This window comes from Pipistrellus kuhlii, unplaced genomic scaffold (assembly GCF_014108245.1).
Source record: "Pipistrellus kuhlii isolate mPipKuh1 unplaced genomic scaffold, mPipKuh1.p scaffold_m20_p_1, whole genome shotgun sequence".
NCBI lineage: Eukaryota > Metazoa > Chordata > Mammalia > Chiroptera > Vespertilionidae > Pipistrellus > Pipistrellus kuhlii.
The window spans coordinates 247,131-264,594 of record NW_023425404.1 but is presented as its reverse complement, the minus strand read 5'-3'; the positions used below and the strand labels follow the sequence as shown (position 1 = coordinate 264,594).

Genomic DNA, 17,464 nt, shown 5'->3' with positions numbered 1-17,464 from the left:
TAAAATTAATGAAAAAACTGGAGAATGCTAACTTCTCACTAGTAAGTGGTTAAATAAACTTCTGAGACTCTAACTACATGTACACTCTACTCTCGTTAAAAAAAACCCCAAATACATATGCATGTCTATAGGAAAGCTTATAGAAGACATAAGGAATACACAGCATGGTGGTGTGGGGGCGAGGGATGGGAGTGAGAGGGGGACGGTCTCTATGATGAGATTACCAGTGATGTCACTTTTTTCTTCTCTCTTCCTGTAACCTTTGAAAATTTCTCCCTTGGATCACGCATTACACATTACACGCATAAAATGTAAGGTATTTTGAAAAGAAAACACACCCAGATCTTGCTAGCTTAATGTTCTCTTTCTGATCATTGAAGCCAAGGACATTTTGTGAAAAGCATGCTGACCAGGATCACTTTCAGTCACTAGAAACATTTATAATTCTACTATTAACTTGTAACTTCTTCTAAATGATATTCTTTAATTACATCTTTAGTCTCAAAACCTCAAAGAATATTGAATATATATATACACATATATACATACACACAAACACACACATATATATTATAAATCTATATATTTTGGTTAATCCTCTCCTGGGAATATTTTTCTATTGATTTTTAGAGTGAGTTGAAGGGAGGGGAAGAGACAGAGATAGCAAAACATCGATGTGAGAGAGACACATCGTTGGTTGCCTCCTGCATGTGCCCCAACTAGAGGTGGGGATCGAGCCTGCAAATGAGGTATGTTCCCTTGACAGGAATCAAACCCAGGACCCTCCCGTCCGCAGGCCATTGCTCTATCCACTCAGCCAAACAAGCTAGGGCTCAAAGAATATATTTTTACTCTTTTTCTATTGAGCCACTGTGCTATTTTCACATTATATCTAATACGCATATCTTTTGAAAATACACTACCTTTCTAAAAAACAATATATAACTCTTTTATTCACATAAAACATAGCAGCCTTAAATATTTCAAAATAAACCAAACTCAAAATTCCTACATTTTCTCCCATGCAAATTTTAAGAAAAGCAAACAGTCTTCCATCAGGCCTCTAAACGAAAAGAACCAACCTGCCAATTTTTTCATGAATTTAGGGGAACCAGCAGAGAGGGAGACGGGTGCTGAGGACATCTAAGAACTGGCGAGGTTTCAGGCACTACTGCAACGAACTCACCAGAATGACGCCCAGGCTCCAGAGGTCGCAGGACTCGTCGTAGCCGTTCTGGTTCAGGAGCTCGGGGGCAGCGTAGTGAAGGGTGAAGCACGGGGTCTTGAGAGGCTGATTGTCAGGCGGCTTTAAGCGCGCAAACCCGAAGTCAATTATTTTGATTTCCAAGTTGTCATTCTCATCAGTGAACAGTAAATTCTGCGAAATACAAAAACTCACGTCGGTCTCTCACTAAAATGTCACGATGCCATGTATGGAAATCACGTCAATCCTGGATTCAGGCATAGAGAGGGTCCGACTTCCCTTCATTCCTTATCAATAATGGCAGCAGACTCCCTTGATCTTAGCCCTGGAAATGGAGGGGATGTGGCATACCCCTCTCCTGTCCTCTCCCAGCTCTAAGAGGAGGGGGGTGCCAACAGTCAGGAATGGGAGGGAATAACAATTCAATCTCCTTGTATCTTCGTCTCAAGTGCTGCCTGAAATGAATTTTTAAAAAAATATAAATTTTATTGATTTTTTACAGAGAGGAAGAGAGAGGGATAGAGAGTTAGAAACATCGATGAGAGAGAATCATTGACCAGCTGCCTCTTGCACACTTCCTACTGGGGATGTGCCCGCAACCAAGGTACATGCCCTTGACCGGAATCGAATCTGGGACCTTTCAGTCCACTGTACCACTGAGCCAAACCGGTTTCGGCTGAAATGAATTTGATAGAATTTTTCTTAATCTTTTAAGACTATGGGAACCAATTTCAGAAATACAAAGCAGCTTATAAGAATGTCAGCCAGTTTCTAAATTTATCTGATTCTCACCTAGAATTGAGGATTTTGCCTATGCAGAAAATGAGTGCCACATAAATATATCTACCAAGAGATACAGAGTCAGATATTAAAACGGTACGTCACTGGGAAAAGGATCAAATGTTTAGTTTGGAAATAATATTCTCTTCCATTTAAAAGTCAAAGTGAAAGCTCTTTTGTTATGAAAATGTTAGCACAAAGGTACATTTTCATTTCTCTAAAAAATAATTTTGATTTAGAATTACAACTGTAGTTGAATATAGTAAATAATCTGACAAGTCTTCATTTCAAACGACTATGTGAGAGGAAAGTTTTTTAACAAAAGAAGAATTAAGTATCAGTAAACTAGGAAGGCAAATTAAATCCTGCTGGAGGGACAGTTGCATCGTTTGAGGCTCCTGAGATAACAGATGGCCAGTTATCAAAGAATAAAATATGTGAAAACGAATTCTATAGAGTCATGGAACAGATCTTTTCAACTTCAGAAAATTACATGCTTGTTCCTTGTCTATCAAGAAAACATTTAAGTGGTGTGCTTTCACATTTAAAAATAGACAGCTAATCTCCGATGCACAGAGCACCATATTTTCAGTGGGAGTTCTGTAGGAGAGTGAGAACTATGATGAAGGAAGCAGAGGGGTAGCTGTCATAGTTGCAAGTTCATAAAGCAAATGTAGTTTGATTGCCACTAGTAATAAGAGTAACAGTAACATCTAATACATAGACTGGCCCTGGCCAGCAGGGCTCATTGGTTGGAGCATTGGCCCATATGCTGGAAGACCACAGGTTCAACTCTCAGTCAAAACACAAAACTAGGTTGTGGTTCAATCCCCAGTGGAGGTGCGTACAGGAGGCAGCTGATGCATGTTTCTCTCTCACATCATGGTTTCTCTTTCTCTCTCTTTCTCTCTCTCTCTTTCTCTTTCTCCCTTCTTCTTTCTCTAAAAATCAGTGAGCATGTCCTCGGAAGAGGGTTGGAAAAAAAATACACAGACTGAAGTTTAAATACTTTAGAAATTGGTCAATTATATTTGAATGCACATAATTCGATTTTTAAAAACATCCTCTTCCTGACAATAATCCAAGATACTTAAATAAAAGGCAAAAATGGTGCTTTCTGAGAAATATTCTTTTGGGGTTTAACACAAAAAATAAACACCAAAAAATAATTTTAAGTATATTTGAAAATGCATTATAACCACACGGGTAATAAAAATGATGTTCTATTTTAAAGAGAAACTATGTATAATTTTGAATGGGGTAAAGGATGACTCACTGTTATTCGTTTATAAATTACTGGGTTTTGCTTTCAAATTTTAAAATTATTTTTATGATTTTCTAAAAGGGAGGAACTTCCTTATTTTTTTATACTTAAAAGGGATCAGTCTGTAGCTAGAACCTTCTTAACCTTTCAAAGAAGAAATATGTGGAAAAGCTGCTATTTCTGCACTGCTACTCAGTTCTATAAGTACATGAGCAAAGAAGAGCACATATAAGGATGGCGTAATTAATTAAACCAAGATAATTCTTTGTGTTTAATATTTAGAACAGAATTATATACATTCCTATTTATGAGCTAACTGATTTGATTATAAATGTGAAAAATAAGCTTTCAAAATATACCACTAATAAAACCCTTCTAGTCCAGCCAGTGTGACTTAGTGGTTGAGCATCAACCCATGAAACAAGAGATCACTGGTTCAATACCTGGTCAGAGCACATGTCTGGGTTGCGGGTTAGATCCCCACTAGGGGGTGTGTATCATTGTTTCTCTCTCATGGATATTTCTGTCTTTCTATCCCTCTCCCTTCCTATCTCTAAAAACCCTCTAAAATGGTATACATATAGAGGAGATATTACTTTCTGCTATAAAAATTTCCATTGCTATTTTTAATCCACAACTGTTGCATAAAGTATTTCTTCCATAAAAGGCTCTCACACTTACAAATATAACTTCAAGATGATCAGCGAAGGGGGGGTGGGGGTAGGGAGAGACAAATTTATTTTAGACCAAAATAGAAAACAAAAAAATCCAAGAAACATGGTATTTCCAGGTACGTAGTTAGCAGAAAGCCCGGGCAGTAAAAAGCCCACATCTGGGGGAGAGTTAACAACGAGGCTGATGGAGGACGGGGGAGAAGGTGCTCTCTGTACCTCGGGCTTAAGGTCCCTGTGCACCACCCCGACGTCGTGCATGTGGCTCACGGCGGAAACCAGCTTCCGCATGATGTAGCTGGCCTCGGTCTCACTGAAGTGCTTCTTCTTCTGAATGCGCTCAAACAGCTCGCCCCCGTTCAGAAGCTCCATGACCAGAAAAGTGTGGAGCTAGGACACAAAGAAGAATGAGGAGGGCCTTAACGAAGAAAAATTTATTAACATATAAAACACTGATTGACTATAAACTATCACCAATAAACTTAATCCTTTGTTAAAGTCATCAACAGCAACCCTTGTGTTTTAGAAGAAAGAGCTGAAGGGGACTGTGGCTTTTTTAGAATTCTATTTTGGTAATGGAAAATTTCAAGTACTGCAGTGCAGTCTTTATATATGCTTTTCTTGATGTATTCTTTCATTTGAATCTCATTCTAACCCTCTCTATCAAGTTTTCATATCTTTCTTGTTAAAGTGTGATCTAACACCGATAATGAGAAATTGGCTGCTTTAAATAATATATAAGATTCCTGATAAAAGGCATTGTTTGATGATGCAACTTTAAACCTCCCGTTAGGGCTTAACAGATAGTTTTAGGGTTCCTGCCAATACCGATGGCCAATACCTATAACTCACTGTAGATTGTTGTTTTTTAAATAAATGCTTTTGATCCAAATGGCATTATCTTAATTAGTTTAATCAGTTATATACTTACTATGTTTTCCATAAAGAAAATAACATAGCTATCAAAAAGCAAAGGAATTATATTAGCTCTCAAATTAACACAAATGGTTTAAAAAAATCTATTAACTCAATACTCATAGCACCGTCACTCAAAAACCAAAATATTTATGTTTCCCTTTGAATTAGCAAAATCTAGAAAACTTGCTTCGTAAAAAAGACAATTATAAATACATCATCCTGCACATATTGGATAAAATGTAATGAGTGGACAACCCGCCCTAGCTGGTTGGTTCAGTGGATGGAGCGTCAGCCTGCAGACTGAAGGGTCCTGGGTTTGATTCCTGTCAAGGGCTCATGCCTGGGTTGCAGGCTCAATCCCCAGTAGGAAGAATGCAGGAGGTGGCCAATCAATGATTCTTCACTGATGCTCCTATCTCTCTCTCCTCTCCCTTTTTCTTGGAAATCAATAAAAATACATATATTTTTTTAAAAGAGAGCACAACGCTTTTAGTAAGAGAATTGTTCTCAGGTTACTAGCAATCAAGCCAATTTGGATTTCTACATCAGACAAATAAGGTCAAAGTTGAAGAAAATGCCTATGAGCTTTTAAAAAAATGGAGGGCAGCCTGGCAGGTGTGGCTCAGTGGCTGAGTGATGACCTATTGAACAGGAGCTCACTGTTCAATTCTGGTCATGGCACATGCCTTATTCTCTCTCATCTTTGATGTAGCTATCTCTCTCTGAAACCAATAAAAACATATTGATATGTTTGTACTGGTTAGGTTTGTGGTAATTTGTCACAGCAGCAATAGGAAACTAATAGAGTCGTAAAGCACGAATCCTAATACATAAAATGAACTATACCCTAGCATAGCCAAGGGTGCAGTACCGCCCTCAATCAATTTCACCCAGTAGTAGAAAATAAGACCGCGTGGACTAGGGACAATCTAGCCACCTGTCACCATCATGTATAAAACAACCCAAGATATCAACTGCATATTGGAATGATAATATATTTATACTACTATCTACGGGATTATACCATGAGATAATTTATAGTCTAGTAACTCTTGAATATAAAAATAGCACCTAATAAATATACTTGAGACTTAAAAAATTCAGGATGCAGTTCCTGAGATCCGACATCAGCTGGAAGGTCAGAGATGGAATGTCTTGGCTGGGAGATGGCTGGGGGACAGCTGCAAAACCCAGAGGTGGATGTGGAAGGCCCTGGACCAATCCCATGATTGATGTGTGAATCACCGCCTTCGGGAAATGGTCCAGGCTCTTCCCAAGCTCCCCCAGTGACAGGGGTCGCACCACCTCCACTGTAGGTGACGAGCCCAAGAGGTGGAGCAAGGAGAGGAGCAGGAGGGCATTCCCTACTGAGTTCTTGCTACAAAGATGTTCCTTTTCTGGCTAAGAGAACAAAAAGCAAGAAGACAATGAGATCATTCTTGCTTACCCACCTGATGTGAAAACCAGCCCGTGTTTCTGCCTCCCCTTGGGCAGTAGAGCAAAGTAATTAAAAGCTTGCTCTAAAGTTGAGCTGGCTGGGTTCAGATCCCAGCATTAGCACGTACAAACGGAGGCCCTACCCTGTTCCTTAGCTTCCGTGGGTCTCCGTTTTCTTATCTCATAGAGTTACTGCAGGGATTGATAAGAGACTCCCTGTAGTGTCTAGTACAGTGCTGGACCACATGAGGTATGACAGCACACAGCTGCGGTGTTTACAGCTATGATGCTGCTGCTGCCTGGTCTCACCGGGATGTTTCATTCTCAGGGGCAGCACTTGGGAAATTTCCATGTGCAGAGAAGTGGGCTACAGCTGTCCTAGGACAGGGATGTTACAGCAGGACAAGGAGAGAGCCCAGAGCCAGGGACCAGGTTTTCCCAACGGGGTTTTCACGGACTTGCTATGTGACTTTGGCCAAGTCTCATGACCCTTCTGAGTCCCAGTTTCTTCTTTGGTAAAACCAAAGTCTATTTCCTTAGAATAAATTTAAAATGAAGTTTTAGCTGGATTTCGCTTGTGTGCCCAGCATGCTGTCTTGAGCAGGGCCGTGCCCCACCCAGTCCCAGAGGAATTTCTGCCCTGGAAGGTGGCAGTGCAGGAGCCGGGGGCCTGACACAATGGTGCTCCTCCTGAATGCCAAGGCACACGCGCCTGCCAGGTTTCTGTTAAAAATCGGAGCTGGGAGCAGAAGAGGGAGCAGCATGGCCTGGTCAGGAATGGGAGGATGAAAGGGAAGTCTCTCTGCTTTTCTGCTTCCTGTTTATACCTTAGCTTGCTCCAGTTAGGCTTACGGCTTTCTACGTTCTATTCTAGAAGTAAAAGGAAAGTCAAAGGCTGAAAATTTCTGAGACCTGAGAGGTCTGAGCGACTGAGCCCCGGTGGGAGCAGCTGACCTGGCGTTAGCACAGTGCAGCCGGCGGCAGTGGCCTCCGTCCCCCTGGCCCACTGCCGCTGAAGGAAAACGCAGGAGCGAAAGGTCGCACTGATTTGGGGGTGGGGGAGAGTTTGTGTGGAGGGGTTGGCTTCCCTGCCCTCTGTAGTGGCTGGTGATGTCCCATATTTTTAACTCTGTCCCAGGAGCATCAACAAAGCTGGTAAGAGAGTGAAAACTCAAATGTGTATTAGTATGCACAGAAAAGGACTGTGGACTACCTGATCGTGAAAAACTTCGTGCAATTTCACAATATTGGGGTGTCCTTCACAGAGCTTCAGGGCTGTTATTTCTTTCTGAGTATTGGCTTCCATCCTACGAGATGAAACAGTTAGTCTCTACCTACCTCTGCGCCAAGTTTTATGTCAGTGTTGCCCAAACCTCATTTTGTTTTTATTTACAGTGCATTCAGAATGTAAGTGTCAAAGGAGAATGAAGCTTCCATGAAATGAGTCATACTACCCACCAGAACAAGCAATGCATTATTCTCAGAAAAGACTGTTTCTGAGTCAGAAAAGAGCTAATCACACGAATAAATGGATGCCCTTCTTGCCTGACAATTTGGTAATAAGAATATGTAATTATGGAGGTAATAATCAGTAACCAAAACAACCTGCTGGCTCTCAATGCTACCAGTAGATTGCTAAATTATTATTTTTTTAAAAGTATTTCAAATAAACAACCAATAGGAATGACAACAGCTGCTGAACTCACTAAGCCAGTTTGATTAAATATCCCTGCCACGGGAGTTTTCTCACAGGAAAAGCCTATCTATACTACGATTTATGTCTGGAATGGATTCCTTTATCTGGAAGTATCTCTTAGAGTTAGAGGTATAACGGATCAACTGAGGAGCCGACAGGCCAAACCTGTGGGTAACAAGCCTTACAATACACCATTGATTTCCTTTAAAATAAAAGTCTTAATTTATAGAACCCACTGACTAAGATGAATACATAAGAGAAACTGCCAGAAATGGCCATACCTTTTGCTGATTATTTTGACTGCAAATGCTTGGTTGCTTTTTTTGTGTATGCACTTTCGACAAATTGAAAAACTTCCTTCTCCTAATGGTTTGTCTTTCAGATCTAGGTCATAGTGCTGATAGAATGGAGAGTCCTGATAGGAGAGTAACATCATTTAACTTAAGAAAAATATCAGTAACACATACGAGGTAAATGAAACTATAAAGTAATAGGACATTATTAATGTTAATAAATATCAATGGAATACATGCATGGATCATCTTCTAAAATTCGTCTCACTTTAAGCTCATTTCTATGTTCGTCTATCCTTGATTTAAGTTATATAACTTTCAATCATTGTAAAAAGGAGCTAATTTACACTGATGATAACAATTCTCTAGGGCAAATATTGCTATTCCATTTATTCATTTCTTAAAACCGCATCTTGGTTGAATGGTAAGTCTATTAAATTTATGGGGCTTGAGAATGTTAGTCAGTATTAGTGCTTAAGTCACAAATATGTCATTTAATTAGCCACATCTATATACCTTGATCATTGCACTCCTGGCAACATTTGTCGCCCCAGGACGTTCCACTCCCATGTGACACTGAAGAGGGTCTACAACGGCTGCGTTGCGCTTGAAGAGAATAGAAGGAGCAACGAAGGAATAGCCCTGAAACACAAAAGCAGAGGTGAGAACACAGATGTGCAATTTTCCAGGTTAGCATGGACTAGACTGTAATATTTTTTTCTTAATTCAAGAAAAACAAACACTCAAATATTCAGTAAGATGATTCTAACTTTATTTTATTTGTAATCTAAAATGCAAGCTTATTTCAAATTCATAGAAAAATGCTTTTCAAAAGGAGATAATGCCATCTTCTGGTAGAACTAAACCAATTCAAAATTAAAGGCAGAAAAATACCTCTTAAAAAAACAAGAAAAAAAACACACACAAAAAACCCTTCTCTATTTTACCCCAAAAATCTGACTCATAGCTGTAATTCTTTTGCATTGCTGATAAAAATTTATTTATAAACACAACTAACTTCTCAAAAAAGGTTGAGTTAAGGTATTAAGCAAAGTGGTTCCAGTGCCACTGTTTTCCAAACTAGGAAAAAAAGAAATTACATTCCAGTTGGTTTCTAAGTCAGCAATTTTTGTCTCATTCTATTTCCTTAGACTTATTAAATTTAAAATTGAGTTTTAGAAAAGGAAAAAATCAAGTGGCAGAATGATGTCTTGAACCAAAAGTGACACACTGATGGATGACTAATCTGTTCAGGCTAGAACATTCATTAGTTCAATAAACATTTTTCTAAACACCTACTATGTGCCCAGGCAAGTGCTAGATATTAGTGTCATGAATGTTCACAGACATGGTCAGGATGGCCAGGTGCAGCCAAACTTATTTGTGGGAGTCAAAGGAGGGAAGCTATGATGCCACTTAATAGACTATTTCATCTTAAGTCTGAGAAAGATTCTTTTCTAAATATATTAGTACAATTCTTTCTAAACATTTTTTGAGCAGTTAAGATTATTCACTGAAGACAAAGAATCAGATAACATTATTTATGAACTAAAGAATTCTATATAATAAAGAGCCAATATGCAAATAGACCAAATGGCAGAACAAACAAAACGACTGGTGGCTATGATGTGTGCTCACCACCAGGGGGCGTGTGTGCAACATGGTGGGCATTGGCTGCAGCTGGATGGTGGAGCAAGTGAGCAGGGGTGCCAGACCAAGGCGTGGTACCAGTCACTGTCATTGGGGGTGAGCCTCTAGTGGTTACTGAAAATTCTTTGCTCCTGTGCACCATGGTCCTGCCCAGGGCTTGCACCTGCTGCTGGCGCCAGCCCCACTCACACCCACTGCCAGCACCTGAGCTGCTGCTCACATCCACTGCTAATACTGGCCCTGCTCACACCCGCTGCCGGTGCCCAGCACCAGTCCCAATCACTCGGCGCCATCAGTGGGTGTGAGCAGCAGCTGCCGGCCCTGATCACCCCTGAGGGTTTCTCCATCTCCCCCTGCTCCAGAGGAGCAATCAGGGCAGCAGCTGTCACTTGCACCCACTGCTGGTGCCAGCCCCGAGTTGTCAGCGTGTGTGAGCAGGGCCAGTGCCATCAGTGCACGGGAGTGATGGCAGTGGGAGCAGGGCTGCCAGCAGAAGGAGACCAGGTGCCGCAGTGGGAGGGGCTGGGTGAGGTCAGGGAGGATGGGCGAGACCCGCCCCAGTGTTTACCACAGCCTCATGGCCCATAGTTCCTTTCAAGGTGCATGAAGTTGTTCACTGGGCCCCTGGTATTTTATATAAATAGGGATAAAAGAAAGTAGTATTATGTTTTCTATAAAAGAGCCTGAAAAGAGATAAAATTTCAGAGATAAAAATCAATAGTTTTTCTATAAAAAATTAGCACATAAACAATGTTTGCTATTTAACAAACCCATAAGCTTCAGTTAACAATTTTCAAATCTCTGTATTTAAAATTGTTGAAGATATTAGAGAATCCTGCTTTTTAAATGCCAAAATAAATGTTCACACAGGAAGTGAACCTTTCCTTCCAAAGCATGCGTGGCCAATGCACACGCGTGGCCAATGCACACGCGCGGCCTGGAGCTCACCTGAAACAGCCTCTCGGAGTTCTGGGGCAGTGCCGCCGGGGAGTAGGTGGGATCCATTTCTGTGAACTCTTCCGCAAAGTTACTCACATCTAATTCATCTCGGATGACGGGCTTAAATGGTGCGGGCACTTTTTTGGCAGCTAAATCATCCCAATTTATTTTCTAAAACAGATGAAGAAAGTACAAAATAGAAATCAGCAATGTTGAAATATATTTTCTAAGACTAACAAAGCCAGATTAGAATTTTAATTGATCATGGAAAGAGAGGCATATATTTCAAATTAATGATTAAATGATTTACATATCTATATATCTATATATAATATATATAAAAAGCCTGTGTCCATGACGACCAAACGACCAGTCACCATGAGGTGCATTGAGCACCTCTTGGTCCCTGCCCCCGGCACGCAGGCTCCAATGGATCAGCGATGGTGAACGGGGGAATTGGGGTAGGTGGTGGGAGGACTGGGCTGGCTGTCAGGCTGTTGGGAATACCAGCTCATTCCTGGCTGCTCGGGGGCCCAGGCCTGTGGAAAGCAGGTGCTGGTGACTTCACCTCGGTGAGCATGTGCTGGGCCAGCTGCTGATGGAACATGCTTCCCACTTGGGGCTGTTCACGCTAGAGTGAGTAGGCTGTGGGCACGCCCTGCAGCTTCTGTCAGTGCCTCAAGCCTCAGCAGCAGTGGCAGCAGTGGTGCCCACATGAGCAGGCAGCGCGTTCTATCAGCGGCCAGCCCGGCATAGGCGCATGGAGGTCAAGTCGCTGGTGCCCGCTTTCCCACAGTCCTGAGCCCTGGAGCAGTTGGGGATGAGCTGGTGATCCCAACGGCCTGACAGCCCAGCAGTGAAGGTGGCATTCCGTCTGGGGACTGGTGAACGGGCAGAACATGGCCTTTATCCTAGGAGGCCAGGCCCTAGGGACCCCAACCACACAATTTTGTGCGCTGGGACTCTAGTATACTTATAAGCATGAGCACATTTTCTGAAGGCAGCTTAGCAGGGCCTGACATGGAGTCTCATCATATCCTCTAGGGGGCACCAGGACACCCTAGTTTACCCTTAGGGACAACAGGAAAAGTAACTTTTGTTCTGGGCCTCCAGGGAAAGGTTAAGCCGAAAAACAAAGCAAAATAAAACGAACTCTAATAAAGGGCTTTAAGATGCCCGGTGGCTATGCTATGAAGTCTAAAGGCACATTCCTATTCTCTAGAGCACATGTGTCAAACCAAGGCCCGCGGGCCAAATCCGTCCCGCCAAGCCTTGCAATGTGGCCCGCACCGCGCTGTCATCACTGCATTCCGCTGCGTTTCCATTACAATGACAGTTTATGACTGTTCAGTAAACCATTTGGCCCGTGATTTAGGCTGGATTTTAGATTTTGGCCCCTTCTCTGATTGAGTTCGACACCCCTACTCTAGAGGCAGTGTTACCGAGCTTTCCTCCTGGTCATCTGGACAGATCAGAAAATAAACGCAGCATAAGGCACGTATTTACTGACATCCATAAGTTTAAACGATACTATCATACTGATGAATGACTTTCTCATTTAACTGCATTCATGCCTTTTTAAACTGCCTCTTCTCTTCCCATGGGATAATCCAAGCCCCCTTTCCACACATAGCAGACACTCACTGCCTGATAAATTGCTGCCTTATATTATTCAGATGCAACCCTCTGCTGTTTTTATATGCTCCTTCTGTCACTTAACACAACATCAGACAATGCTTTACTGAACTGAGCTCTACAGATATCCTTTTCAGGTATGTCTTCAAGTCTAAGATGTCATCATTGATAGTAAGATATTATTTTATGCACCATTAAGAAAAAAAAAAAGTAGCCCTAGCTGGTTTGGCTCAGTGGATGAAGTGTTGGCCTGGAGACCGAAGAGTCCCAGGTTTGATCCTGGTCAAGGGCACATGCCCAGGTTGCAGGCTCAGTGTAAGTGATCAGTGATTCTCTCTCATTACTGATGTTTCTCTCTCTCTTTCTCTCTTCCTCCCCCTTTCTCTCTGAAATCAATAAAAAATATTTTTAAAAAAGAAAGAAAAGCCGAAACCGGTTTGTCTCAGTGGTAGAGTGTCCGTCTGTGGACTGAAGGGTCCCAGGTTCGATTCCAGTCAAGGGCATGTACATTGGTTGCGGGCACATCCCCAGTAGGGGGGTGTGCAAGAGGCAGCTGATCGATGTGTCTCTCTCATTGACGTTTCTAGCTCTCTATCTCTCTCCCCTCCTCTCTGTAAAATATCAATAAAATATATAAAAGAAAGAAAGAAAAAACATTTCCAATTAGAACAGTGAGATGTTGTCCACTGTAAGATGTATACTGATTTTAGAAAGGATAAAATGTGAAACCTGCATTTCTAGGTTGATGACATTGTGTAAGTTTAATCAACTAATGTAAAATGTTTTTATTATGCCCTCTTGTGGAGGTAAGGGAGATAAAATCATTAAGTTGCTCAAATTTTTCAACTAGAATGTTCTAATTTTTCGGCTCCAGTTGTTTTAGAGATCATTTAATTTATCTCCTTTATTCGACCCAGATGGGAATGGCGTCTGGGAATAAGAATTAGCCATTTCACTTAAACATCAGCCTGCGGAGGGGTCAGGATTTGTACACAGTTTCTTGACTTCCTACTAGTGCCCTTTCCTCTGTGGCTGCAATGTTTTCCATTTTATGATTTGTGCTTGGCTAGTGCACATCCATTAGGAGAAACTTCTAGAGTAAGGAGGTAATTTAAAGAGATATGTTGTTAGCAGGACAATGTTTAGTATGTAGAAAACTGAACGCTATTATAACCCTTTCCACCTCTACTCCATTTAGATCTTTACAAGTAGAATTCTGTTTTTTCCTTAAGTGTCCTTATCATTTAAAAAGTCAAGGCAATTAAATAACCTAAGATTACTATTCCAAGCTACAGAGAAAAGAATTTTATCTAATATGAAGGGTAGATATATTGTAATATTAATAAACACAGGGAATCGTGGAGAGAAAAAAAATTCTAGGAAAATCTGATTGAAATATTTCGTTTGAATACTTTTTAAAATTTTATTTTATTAATTTTTTAGCCAAACTTCTGAACAAGATATATGAAATGGTTTGTTCAAACATTAACCTTTTTATGCCACACGAATCTACGAAATGTGCATACTGAGAAATTAATTTTATTCTAAATGTATTTCCCACTAAATACAGAGACTGAAATAATTGCATTTTTTTGAGCATAGAAGTAGAGATAATTCTTACTCTCAATCACTGTTTGTTCTATATTTAAAAACAATAAATAATGCGAAAGCTTACTCTATAGCAGAGTTTTTTCTTTGCATTGGTAGCTATTTTCATTTGTTTTGGTGCTAATAATGTAAAAGTTCATTTTGTAGAATAAAAATAAAACTTGGATGTCCCTTTAGACCAGAAATATTTAGGTTATGCTGTTGATATGATGAAATTATTTAAAAGCCAGGAGCTCGGGGTATTAGAAATCAAGGTCATGGTATCCCAAGTTGACCATTTAGACTGAAATAATTGAAACAGCCAACTCAGTAAATTCAACTCCCCGTCCCCCTCCCCCTCCCCAAGTTATCTAGTTATCTAACATTTTGCGGGTTTTTTTTAGACAAAAATGAGCAAACTTAGTTGAGCAGCTGTGTTGGCATCCTGTTGCGTGGTCTCATTAGGCTTATTCAGAAGAGGAAAAGCACTGTCTCAAGTACCAAGAAAATAAATGAGTGATTCTCAAAGTGTTATAGACATGTAACTAAGAAATAGGGAGATTTTTGAATTCTCTGAGATTTCTCCTGGGAAAAGAAGAGAGAAAATCATTATCTAAAAGTTGTAACACGATGGATCATGAACTGAAAGAGAAGCAAATCATATAATGAAAGTCTCCTCAGTTCATATGCTTAAATCTTGTGATCATAAATGATCCCAGCTCCTCAACCCCCCACTTCATTTAGAGAGAAAGAGACCACTCAGGTCTCTGCCACTCGAATTTTGATCCTTCCTAAATGGTCCCCGTCATAAAAAAAGAAAAAAGAAAAAAGTGCCATGTACATGAAAATAGGGAGAAAACAACTCAAAAAAGACCATGTTCATTTATTTCACATTTGAACAGTGGGACCAGCAGGGCACAGATCTGTTCAGTAAATTTCACCTGAAAAAAGAGATGCTCTTTGACTTCATCTGCATCACGCGGACCACATCCCAATCTTTTCTTAGGATCTTTCCTCAGGAGGCGCTGAATTAGGTCTTTAGCTAAAGCACTCATATCTTTGGGGTACGGAGGCTCACTTTTTAATATTCTCCTGTAGGCAGATAAAACTTGTGGTTAAAACAATCAGAGGGCGAAGTGATAGGGACGGTATTCTTAGCAAAAACAAGAAGAGCACAGTGCACTTGGGAATTGAACACATGTGAAAAACAGAGACAAGGATATTCAAAATATGAAATCAAATTTCTGAAACTTAAATAAGCAGAAACAAAAAGTACTGGGTCCCTTTTCAACATAAATCAATCCTAACAAGAAGCCACCATCCCGAATATTTAATTGGGAAGAAATGAAAAGGAAAGTTTGGAATGAAAGAAATGAAAAAGACAAGACCACCTACCTATGGACTCAACCCTACAATGCAAGATTTCACCATGGAAGCAACTCTTAACAAATTCAGGGAAGTGAGTTCAGTACCCAAATTTGAGAGGACAAATGAGACCCCGAACCATTCCCGCCTCGCTCGTCTTTCCCTGCATGCCAGCAAACATAAGGGGCCAGCGGCAGTGCAGCGGGAAGGAAGACTGAGGCGGAGAGTCAGACCACCTGAATGTGGCTCTGCTCTTGATATCCGAACAACCTGGGTTTCTGCTTCACTTCCTACCACAATGAAACAGACGGGCAGGCTCTGGAAGGCAACTGCCACTCAAGGACAGAGTCAAGTCTGCTCCTTAGTATGGAAAGTAAAAAGTGATGACAATCCAGCTCCTTGATGAAATATCTGAATTTATTCTAAGACCACAGAAGAGATCAATCCAATTCAAATAACTACTTTTGCCCCCCCCCACCCCCCCCGAAAAGCCAGATCAATAATTTCACGAGAAAGAAAGAGTGGAAGGGACATAGAAATTCAGAAGCTTAATACAATCATGGAGACACACAGTTCCTCCATTATTTGGGTTTACAAAAAGGCCCCCTGCTGTGCATTAAAATATGAATAATTGTTTGGGGTCAAAACAGATAATAAGTTTGTAAGATAGTACAGTGTGGTAAGAATATGGACTGTGCAGCCAGACTAAGTTCATTCTCAGAGTTAAATTCTGCTGCTTACTGGCTGTGTGACCTTGAGGCAGTTCATCTCTTTTTATCTTGATTTTATCAACTATAAAATGGGGATAACAACTGTATCTACCTGAAATGGGTATTTCAGCGTTTAAATGACCTAAGATAGGATGTATAGCATGAAGCACAGCAAATACTTGATAAAAGAGCAACTGATATCCTATATAATAAAAGCCTAATATGCTAAGTGTCCAGTCATCTGGTCAGCCATTCAACCAATCAAAGCATAATACGCTAATGATATGTTAAGGTTGATCAACAGCTTGCTACAATGTGCAGTGACCACCAGGTGGCAGATGCTCCGACTGGTAGGTGAGTTTGCTGCTGGGGTCTGGCTAATTGGGACAGAGTGAGATGTGCCCAGCACACCCTAGAGCCCTCCTGTGGTCTCTCCCTGGCTGGCCATCCCCAGCCTGATAGTGCACCAGTAGAGTCCCTCTGCCTGGCCTGCACCCTCTAGCAATCTGGGACCCCTCGGGGGATACTGGAGAGCTGATTTCAGCCCGATCCCGCAGGCCAGGCCAAGGGACACCACTGGTGCGCGAATTCATGCACCGGGCTTCTAGTACTTCCATAAATGGAGTCTGTAGCAAGTAGCCCTTGAGAATCTGTGAAACAACAGTGGACTGTAAATTTTTACTAAAAACTCCAGCAGTGCTGTTCAATGCAAAGCTACTTCCATTTCTAGCACTCCATCTGGAGAAGGTAGGGGATGATGGTAGAACAAGTGAAAAGATGAGCAGTGACCTCTTTTCATCTCGATTCTTTACATTCTCCTCTTGCTCACCGCTCAGCAGGATTTTCAGCATCAGAGACAATCCTCCCCTCAGATCTGGCCCCTCATGTCTGACAGAGAAACTGGGAGCCCTGTCCCTCAGAGAAAAGCAAGCACTTCCTTTTCCATTTCCCAACCTGGAATGGGCCTCTGCCACGCAGGCAGGAATGTGCTGTGCAAGAGGATCAGAATAAAGACACACGGTTGCGGGCATTCTTTTCTGAGCCCTGGACTGACATCCTCTGAGGTTCTGACTCTATACTATTACTTCCTCAACCTAGTCCTCTGCCGCTGAATGGAAGTCGACTGCGTGCTGGTCACGAGGGAAAGAAATGGTCAGTCATGTTGACCCATGGTGGGTTCAGCCACAAAAGGAAGGGCTCTGAGAGAGCAGGGAGCGCCTGAAAACAGGGATGGCCCACCGAGATGCCGGAACGGGAGGGGGAGCAGGAGGAGACCTGTGTACACCCAGGGCACACAGACCGCATACAACCAGGG

At 41.5% G+C, this 17,464-nt stretch overlaps 1 protein-coding gene across 10 annotated transcripts in view; it reads right to left on the bottom strand.

Annotated features, from left to right (window-relative positions):
* Window positions 1-17,464, bottom strand: part of RPS6KA5 (ribosomal protein S6 kinase A5) — a 116,343-nt gene that overhangs the window by 11,118 nt on the left and 87,761 nt on the right. For 8 of the 10 annotated variants that reach the window (XM_036427835.2, XM_045572515.1, XM_045572596.1 and 5 more), the window contains 7 exons: window positions 15,016-15,166; window positions 10,862-11,023; window positions 8,780-8,905; window positions 8,252-8,385; window positions 7,488-7,581; window positions 4,139-4,309; window positions 1,187-1,378 (listed from right to left, as the gene is read on the bottom strand). In XM_036427835.2, the coding sequence (XP_036283728.1) occupies window positions 1,187-1,378; window positions 4,139-4,309; window positions 7,488-7,581; window positions 8,252-8,385; window positions 8,780-8,905; window positions 10,862-11,023; window positions 15,016-15,166 (1,030 nt within the window). The remainder of the gene's footprint in view (window positions 1-1,186; window positions 1,379-4,138; window positions 4,310-7,487; window positions 7,582-8,251; window positions 8,386-8,779; window positions 8,906-10,861; window positions 11,024-15,015; window positions 15,167-17,464) is intronic. The other 2 variants (XM_036427912.2, XM_045572574.1) reach the window with 2 other exon arrangements.